The 9,162-nt window shown below is 51.5% G+C and overlaps 1 protein-coding gene across 1 annotated transcript; it reads right to left on the reverse strand.

Moving 5' to 3' along the window:
- Window positions 1-530: 530 nt before the first annotated feature.
- On the reverse strand, window positions 531-8,818 carry SLC35B1 (solute carrier family 35 member B1). The gene is made up of 9 exons (XM_056512200.1): window positions 8,622-8,818; window positions 8,291-8,394; window positions 7,669-7,799; window positions 6,569-6,599; window positions 5,956-6,113; window positions 5,321-5,447; window positions 4,118-4,224; window positions 2,842-2,995; window positions 531-894 (listed from the first exon to the last, which is right to left on the reverse strand). Exons 1-9 carry the CDS (start codon window positions 8,798-8,800, stop codon window positions 842-844), a joined length of 1,044 nt encoding a protein of 347 aa, XP_056368175.1. The 5' UTR covers window positions 8,801-8,818; the 3' UTR covers window positions 531-841.
- Window positions 8,819-9,162: the final 344 nt, after the last annotated feature.

Consider the following 9,162-nt stretch of genomic DNA (forward strand, 5'->3'; position numbering starts at 1 on the left):
ATTCCTTGGATCCCACAGTGGGATTTGGGGTTTATCCTGAGGGACAGCTGGATCCAGGCAGGAACATCCCAAAGGATTTTTGGGAGGGGTTGGGAACCCCAGAGAGCTGCTCCTGTCCAGGGGAAATGTCAGAGCTGCTCTGGGAATTCCTGCTGGGGGATGGGATGGGATCTGCCCCAAATTTGGGGAATTCCCCCAGAGGGATCCCATGGGATGGGATGGGAGCTGCCCCAAATTTGGGGAGTTCCCCCAGGGGGATCCCATGGGATGGGATGGGATGTGCCCCAAATTTGGGGAATTCCTGCTGGGGGATCCCATGGGATGAGAGGAGCTGCCCCAAATTTGGGGAATTCCCCCCAGGGGGATCCCAAATTTGGGGAATTCTCATTTCCTGGGAGCCAGGACAGGATTTCCCAGCAGCAGAAATCCCAAGGAGCTGCTCCAACCCTCTGCAAGCCCCACAGCTGGGAGGGGATCACCCCAAAGGACCCCAAATCAGCCAAACCCCAAAAAAATCCCAGAGCAGTGGCCATTGTCTGGTTTCTTTAATAAAGATAGGAAGGATTTGTGTTTTCCTGTTTAAGGCAAGGATCTGCTGCTGCTGCTCAGCCCTGGGGCAGCTCTGATTACACAAAAAAAGCTGAATTAAACCTCAGAATAAAGAATTACATTTTAGAGACAATCTAGAATTAAAAAAAAAAAAAAAAAAAAAACACCAAAAAAAAACAAACCAAAAAGAAATCCCACATGGTTTCCTTCTGATTCCCTGTCCTGAGTCCAGTTCCAGGCCAGATTCTGAGGTACAAGACAATAAATTAAAAGTTCATTCCAAGGGGGGATCTCAGTGTGATGTCTTCTTCACCCCCTTCCCGAATTTGGCATCGAGTCCAAGGCCTGAGGAGAAAAAACACAAAATTTGGGTTTTCAAACCAGGGAAAAATCAGCTGAAAATCCCCAAATTCACCCCTGGAAGGAGCTGGGGGAAAGGAGCTCCTAGTGAATCACTTTTATATTGAGATTCTTAATTAAAAAACATTTCTACAAAATAGAAGGAATCTAAAATATATGAAAAAAATAATTTTTGAACAAATGTTTGCATCATTTTATTTTCAAGGCTTAGTTAATTTTCCTGGTTTTTTATTTTTTTTTAAATATAAATCATTGTGCAAACTCCTGTTGCTCCTAAAGCTCCTTGAGCTGAGACAAAAAATGGTTCTGTGGAATTCAGAGAATTTTTCTGAATGTGAAATTAAAACTTTTTTTACATTGTTCATGACAAAGCAGCACAGACTGAATCTGAGCAGTTACTGGAAATATGATGGAAGATAAAGGGAAATCTCAATTTTATTGCTTTAGCTTGCCAGCTTATACATGTGGGGACTTTAATTTTTTTTTAATTTATTTTGTGGGTTCAGTACATATGGTAACTTTTATTTGTTTGAATATTGAGGAGTGTTTAGGCAGAAAATCCAAATTTTAATTTGTTATTTCCCTCTTATTTTATATTTTTAGATTAATTTTAAAATTATTTATATACTTTATATTATTTACATACTATGTATTTTATATTTTTATATTCTTTATATGTTATTTATGTATTTTATATTAAACTTTTATATTATTTACATAATTTTAAATATTATTTGTATATTCTTTATATTAAACTTTAATATTCTTTTTAGATTTTTTACATTATATATTACTTTACATTCATTATATTAAATTTTTACATTATTTTTAGATTATTTACTTTATATTTAATATTATTTTTATATTCTTTATACTAAACTTTTATGGTTTTACATTATTTACATTATATTTTATATTACCTTTAGATTATTTATGTTAATTCTTCTTATATTCTTTTTAGATTATTTCCATTATATTTTCAGATGATTTTTAGGTTATTTATATTAAACTTTAATATTATTTTTAGGTTTTTTACATTCAATTTTTAGATTTTTTATATTCTTATATTCTTCTTATATTCTTTTTATATTTTTAATATTATTTTTAGATTATTTACATTCAATTTTTAGACATTATTTTAGATTATTTATATTAAAATTTTATAGATTATTTTTAATTATTTACATTCAATTTTTAGATTATTTATATTACCATTTTATACATTATTTTTAGATTATTTACATTCAATTTTTAGTTTTTTTATCATTTAGATTATTTTAAAATTATTTATATTAACTTTTATAGATTGCTTACATTCAATTTTTATATTTATTAACATTATGTACATCATATTTCTACACTATTTCCCCCTTGCTGAAACCACTTCCAGCTGTGACTCTCCCAGCCTGTCCCCAGTGCTGTGTGATCCCATCTCCCATTTCATTTAGATTCTTTTTAGATTATTTACATTCAATTTTTAGACTTTTTTAGATTATTTTTAGATTATTTATATTAAAATTTTATAGATTATTTTTACATTCTTTACATTCAATTTTTAGATGATTTTTAGATTATTTAAGTTGTTTTTTATATTATTTTTATATTTCGTATTATTTTTGTATTATCTTTGTATTATTTTTAGACTATTTATTTTTAGACTATTTATATTAATTTTTTATATATTATTTTTATATTACATTCCATTTTTATATTTTTGAACATTATGTAGATCATATTTCTACACTATTTCCCTCTTGCTGAAACCACTTCCAGCTGTGACTCTCCCAGCCTGTCCCCAGTGCTGTGTGATCCCATCTCCCATTTCATTTAGATTCTTTTTAGATTATTTACATTCCATTTTTATATATTTTTAACATTATGTACATCATATTTCTACACAGTTTCCCCCTCCCATTGCAGGCCCCTCCTCACCCAGGAAGACCAGCACGGTGCCCACCCACTGCAGGGGGCTGATGGGGTTGGCAAAGAGCACCACGGAGGCCAGGATGGTGAAAAACTTCCTGGTGGTGGTGATGATGGAGCAGGTCAGGGGCCCGAAGTACACCACGGTCATGAAGATGAAACTCTGCCCAAAAACACCAGGGACAGTCACAGGTACTGCCAGGGAACCCCAAAATCTGGGGTTAAAGGGGATGGAAACCCCACAGGCACTGCCAGGGAACCCCAAAGGGGATCCCCCAAATCTGGATTGGAAACCCCACAGGTACTGCCAGGGAACCCCAAAATCTGGAGTTAAAGGGGGATGGAAACCCCACAGGCACTGCCAGGGAACCCCAAAGGGGATCCCCCAAATCTGGATTGGAAACCCCACAGGTACTGCCAGGGAACCCCAAAATCTGGGGTTAAAGGGGGATGGAAACCCCACAGGCACTGCCAGGGAATCCCAAAATCTGGGGTTAAAGGGGGATAGAAACCCCACAGGTACTGCCAGGGAACCCCAAAATCTGGGGTTAAGGGGGATGGAAACCCCACAGGTACTGCCAGGGAACCCCAAAATCGGGGTTAAAGGGGGAGAGAAACCCCACAGGCACTGCCAGGGAACCCCAAAGGGGATCCCCCAAATTTGGATTGGAAACTCCACAGGCACTGCCAGGGAACCCCAAAATCTGGGGTTAAAGGGGGATGGAAACCCCACAGGTACTGCCAGGGAACCCCAAAGGGGATCCCCCAAATCTGGATTGGAAACCCCACAGGTACTGCCAGGGAACCCCAGAGGGGATCCCTAAATCTGGGGTTAAAGGGGGGATGGAGTTCTGGGATGGGGCCTTGGGGCAGGAACAGATCCCCTGGGAATTCCATCCCAGGGAACGAAAATCTCAAAGGATCCTCCTTCAAATCCTGTTTGTTGTGGGTTAAAGTGGTTTTGGAATTCTGGGAGGGGCTGGAGGGGCCTTGGAGCTCATCCAGGGACACCAGGGATGGGGCAGGTGCAGATCCCCTGGGAATTCCACCCCAGCCCCGCCCAGGGAGGAAACCCCACCCCAAAATCCCACCCCAGCCCCGCCCAGGGAGGAAACCCCACCCCAAAATCCCACCCCCAGCCCCTCCCAGGGAGGAAACCCCACCCCAAAATCCCACCCCCAGCCCCTCCCAGGGAGGAAACCCCACCCCAAAATCCCACCCCAGCCCCTCCCAGGGAGGAAACCCCACCCCAAAATCCCACCCCAGCCCCACCCCGGGCACGGACCTGGCCCAGGGCGCTGGTGAGGCCGAAGAGGAGGATGTTGGAGATGATGCTGGGATAACGCTCCGTGAAACTCAGGAACTCCCAGAGCTCCCCTGTGAACAGGATCCCTGCAAAACAGCCCAGGGTGAGCAACCCCTGCCCAGGGGGGCTCAGAACCCCCAAAACACAGAGTGAGTTCCACAAACAAACAGGAAACAGCAGCAGGAGAAGCAATCCTGGTTAATTAGTGAAAGAAAGCTCATTAACTGGGATCAAACTCCAACAGAACAGCCCCTCATTAATTAATCAGGAGTGCTATTGCCTAATCCTGGAATGGTCTGGGCTGGAAGGGACCTTGAAGCTCCTGCAGTGCCAGGGGCAGCTCCCAGCCCTCCTGGGTTCCTGATTCTGCTCCCAGCTCTGCTGTGCTCTGATTTCTGCTACACCTGGAGCTGCTCTGGCACCTCCCAGCCCTCCTGGGCTCCTGATTCTGCTCCACCTGGAGCTGCTCTGGCACCTCCCAGCCCTCCTGGGTTCCTGATTCTGCTCCACCTGGAGCTGCTCTGGCACCTTCCAACCCTCCTGGGCTCCTGATTCTGCTCCACCTGGAGCTGCTCTGGCACCTCCCAGCTCTCCTGGGTTCCTGATTCTGCTCCCAGCTCTCCTGGTCTCTGATTTCTGCTCCACCTGGAGCTGCTCTGGCACCTCCCAGCCCTCCTGGGTTCCTGATTCTGCTCCCACCTGGAGCAGGAGCTGCTCTGGGATCTCCCAGCCCTCCTGGTCTCTGATTTCTGCCCCACCTGGAGCTGCTCCAGGATCTCTCAGCTCTCCTGGGCTCTGGTTCTGCTCCAGCTGGAGCAGGAGCTGCTCTAGGATCTCCCAGCCCTTCTAAGCTCCTGATTCTGTTCCCAGCCCTCCTGAGCTCCCTGTTCCTGCTCCCACCTGGAGCAGGAGCTGCTCTGGGAGCTCCCAGCCCTCCTGGGCTCAGTTTTGGCTCCCAGCTCTCCTGGACTCTGGTTTTGCTCCCCCCTGGAGAAGGAGCTGTTCTGGGCTCAGTTTTGGCTCCCAGCTCTCCTGAGCTCTGATTCTGCTCCCACCTGGAGTTGCTCTGGGAGCTGCAGGAGGTGGCAAGGCTGGGTCATGAACAAACAAACAAAACCCCCCCCAAAAACCCAGAGAGCCCCAAAGTGCCCCCAGGCCGCGGGTCCAGCCCCAGCTCCTCACCTGCCCCCAGGAACAGCGTGGACCAGAGGTTGACGTTGAGCATCATGTGGTTGGAGCTGGTCTGGTAGTGAGCCCTCATGTGGTCCTGGGACACCCCAGTGAGCCCATCCAGGGTCAGGGACAGCAGCTGGGCATGGCCAGGGCAGGGACAGACAGACAGGGGATGGACAGACAGACAGGGGACACACACAGACACTGTCAGGCTCAGGTTGTTCTCCCCAGGGAAAATGCCAATTCCCCCATTTTACAGCAGTTACCAACAGGGATTGTCAGTTGGGGATTGTTAATTAGGGATCATTAATTAGGGCTGCTAATGGGAATTGTTATTAATGGGATGTGCAGAGCACAGGAAGGCTCCTCTTGCCCCCACCTGTCCTGCCACAGCTCCAAGGCACACCTGAGAGTCTGGGGTTTATCCCAGGAATAAACCCCACCCAAAACCCAGGTTAATCCCAGGACTAAATCTCACCTGAGTCCCCAAGGCTCCTCCTAGGAATAAATCCCACCCAAAACCCAGGTTAATCCCAGGTGAGGACTAAATCCCACCTGAGCCCCCAGGGTTTATCCCAGGTGTGAGCCCCAAGTCCCAGACCCTTGGGGTCCCTGTGGGGTCTCTGTGGGGTCCCAGCACTCACCAGCAGCAGCTCCCCATAGCCAAAGACGAGCTCAGTGTCCCCTGTCCCCTTTTTGGGCTTGTACAGGAACAGGGCCACGCCAGCCACGATGAGCAGCACACACAGGTACTTGGCTGGGGGGTACCTCTTCCTCAGCAGGGTCACCCCCAGCAGCATCACTGGGGACAAGGGAGGGCAGAAAATCCACCCTCAGCAATTAAACCCTTAAAATATCACCCCCAGGACATGAAAAACTGCCCCCAAAATCCACCCTCAGCAATTAAACCCTTAAAAAGTCACCCCCAGGACATCAAAAACTGTCCCTAAAATCCACTCACAGCAATTAAATCCTTAAAAAGTTACCCCAGGATCATCACTGGGGACAAGGCAGGGCAAAAACTGCCCCCAAAATCCATTCACAGGAATTAAATCCTTAAAATATCACCCCCCAGGACATCAAAAACTGTCCCTAAAATCCACTCACAGGAATTAAATCCTTTAAATGTCACCCCCAAATCATGGCTGGGGAGAAAGAACATCTCAGAGCGACCCCAAGCCCTCCCTGGAATAAATTTAGGGGCTGCTGGAGGCACAGAAATCCCCACAAATGCCACAGATCAGGGAATTCCCTCACCTGGGATGGGTTTACAGGACTTGCCCAGGACCTGCAAGGGAAGATTAATGGTGTTAATGATCCACACCCCAAAATGAGACCCCAAAATGAGACCCCAAAATGAGACCCCAGAAATCCCCTGGGGCAGCTGAGACCCAGCAGGGAAAGTTCAGCACCCACCCCTAAGGGAATTCCCCCAGTTAACAACCCTCCCCTAATTAACAATTCCCCAATTAACAATTCCCCCAGTTAACAACCCTCCCCTAATTAACAATTCCCCAATTAACAATTCCCCCAATTAAGAACCCCCTAATTTACAATTTTCCTAATTAACAACCCCCCACAATTAACAATCCCCTCAGCCCCTCCCTGCACCCCCAGTGACACCAAAGGGACCCCAGGAAAACGAGAGCTGGGCTTGGTGTCACAGCTGCTGTCCCCTCAATGTCCCCTCAGTGTCCCCCAGCTGTGTCCCCATGTCCCCAGCCACGTCCCTGTGTCCCCTCAGTGTCCCTGCTGTGTCCCCATGTCCCCAGCCACGTCCCTGTGTCCCCTCAGTGTCCCTGCTGTGTCCCCATGTCCCCAGCCACGTCCCTGTGTCCCCCAACTGTCCTCTCAATGTCCCAGCTCATGTTCTCGTGTCCTCTAGCTGTGTCCCCTCACTGTCCCCCAGTCATGTCCCCATGTCCCCTCAGTGACCCAGCCCATGTCTGCTGTGTGTCCCAGTCATGTCCCCTCAGTGTCCTCTCAGTATCCCAGCTGTGTCCCCATGTCCCCTCAGTGTCCCAGCGTGTCCCCATGTCCTCCAGCCCTGTCCCCAGCCATGTCCCCATGTTCCCCAGCCCTGTCCCCACGTCCCCCAGCCCTGTCCCCATGTCACCTCAGTGTCCCCATGTCTCCCAGCCCTGTCCCCATGTCCCCTCAGTGTCCTCTCAGTGTCCCAGCCATGTCCCCATGTCCCCCAGCCCTGTCCCCCTGTCCCCACATACCTGTGTGGGGTAGCTGACGAACTGCAGCGCGGCATTGCTGGACACCATGGCGCCCAGCCCTGTCCCCAGCCCTGTCCCCCTGTCCCCAGCCCTGTCCCAGTGTCCCCTCAGTGTCCCCCTGTCCCCACATACCTGTGTGGGGTAGCTGACGAACTGCAGCGCGGCGTTGCTGGACACCATGGCGCCCAGGTAGGACAGGGAGCAGGCCCCGTACAGCCAGCGGCGCGTGCGGTCCGGCCGGGCGGCGTCCAGCAGCCGCAGCACTGCGACAGGGACAATGGGGACAGGGGCAACGGGGACAATGGGGACAGGGACAGGGGCAACGGGGACAATGGGGATGGGAACAGGGACAACGGGGACAGGGGCAACGGGGACAGGGATGGGGACAAAGGAACAGGGATGGGGACAAAGGAACAGGGATGGGGACAAGGACAACAGGGACAGAGATGGGGACAGTGACAACGGGGACGGGGACAACAGGGATAGGGATGGGGACAGTGAAAACAGGGACAGGGACAACAGTGTCAGGACAGGGACAACAGGGGCAGTGACAACGGGGACGGGAACAGGGACAAGAGGGACAGGACGGGGACAGTGACAACAAGGACCAGGACAGGAACAACAGGGACGGGTATGGGGACAGTGACAACAGGGACAGGGATGGGGACAGGCGTGGGGACAAGGACAAGGTCAGGGACGGGGCTCAGCAGCGGCCCCGGCCCGGCCGCAGCTGCCCCGGGGCTCCCGCACTTACGGAGTTTGGCGAAGGCGGCGTTGATCACGCACTGGATGAACACCAGGCTCAGCGCGTACTTGAACTTCTCCTGCTTCGCTCCCTCCCCGTAACGGCCGCGGGTGCTGCGGGACGGACACCGGGGACACGGCGGGCACACGGCGACACCGGGGACAGAGCGGGACAGGCACCGGTGAGACCGGAAACAGAACCCCGGGCACCGGGACGGAGCGGAGCGCCCCGGCCGCGTCCGGCTCTGCCCCGCTCCCTCTGCACAGCCCCCAGCCCCGCGTGTCCCCGTGTGTGTCCCGGCGTCCCCGTCCCGTGTCCCCGCCGCCTCGCTGTCCCTCACATGCTCTCCTGCAGGATGCCGTAGTAGAAGTAGCAGGCGAACACGCCGAGGAAGCAGACGGGCAGGCGGAGGCGCTCGGGCAGCGCCGGGGCCGCGCTCGCTCCCATGGCGGCGGCGGGAGCGCTCAGCGCGGGCGGCACCTCCAGCGCCACATCCCGCGGCGCCCCGGGCGGCCTCATCGGCCCCGCCGCGCCCGCCCCGCCCCGCGCCGCCCCGCGCGCCGCCGGACCCGCCGCGGGGGGAAAGGCGGGCGAGGAGCGCTGGGACAGCGCGGGGCGGGGCGGGGGATCCGCGCCGCGATTCCCGAACTCTCCCCGGGGCTGCGCTCGCCGCGGTTTGGCCACGGTGGGAGCGGCGATGCGCGGCACGGTGCAGGCAGCGCGGTGGACACCCCAGCCTTGGGGGCCTTCGCGGTGCGCGGCGCGCGCAGAGGCACCGCCCGATGTGGAGCGCGGCCATTGGCTGCGCTGAGGGGGCGGGGAGCAGGAGCGGGCTCTGATTGGTGAGAACGGCGGAGAGGCGCCGAGCGGGGCCTTCCGGG

This window comes from Oenanthe melanoleuca, chromosome 27, assembly GCF_029582105.1.
Source record: "Oenanthe melanoleuca isolate GR-GAL-2019-014 chromosome 27, OMel1.0, whole genome shotgun sequence".
Classification (NCBI taxonomy): domain Eukaryota; kingdom Metazoa; phylum Chordata; class Aves; order Passeriformes; family Muscicapidae; genus Oenanthe; species Oenanthe melanoleuca.

What these genes read in the sequence shown, in the direction of transcription:
- SLC35B1 (XM_056512200.1), bottom strand. Translation starts at nt 8,800, where the DNA reads ATGAGGCCGCCCGGGGCGCCGCGGGATGTGGCGCTGGAGGTGCCGCCC. An exon ending in TCGTCAGCTACCCCACACAG is followed by an intron (nt 6,600 to 7,668) that starts GTATGTGGGGAC and finishes CTTCCCTTGCAG; the next exon opens with GTCCTGGGCAAGTCCTGTAA. An exon ending in GCTATGGGGAGCTGCTGCTG is followed by an intron (nt 5,448 to 5,955) that starts GTGAGTGCTGGG and finishes GGCCATGCCCAG; the next exon opens with CTGCTGTCCCTGACCCTGGA.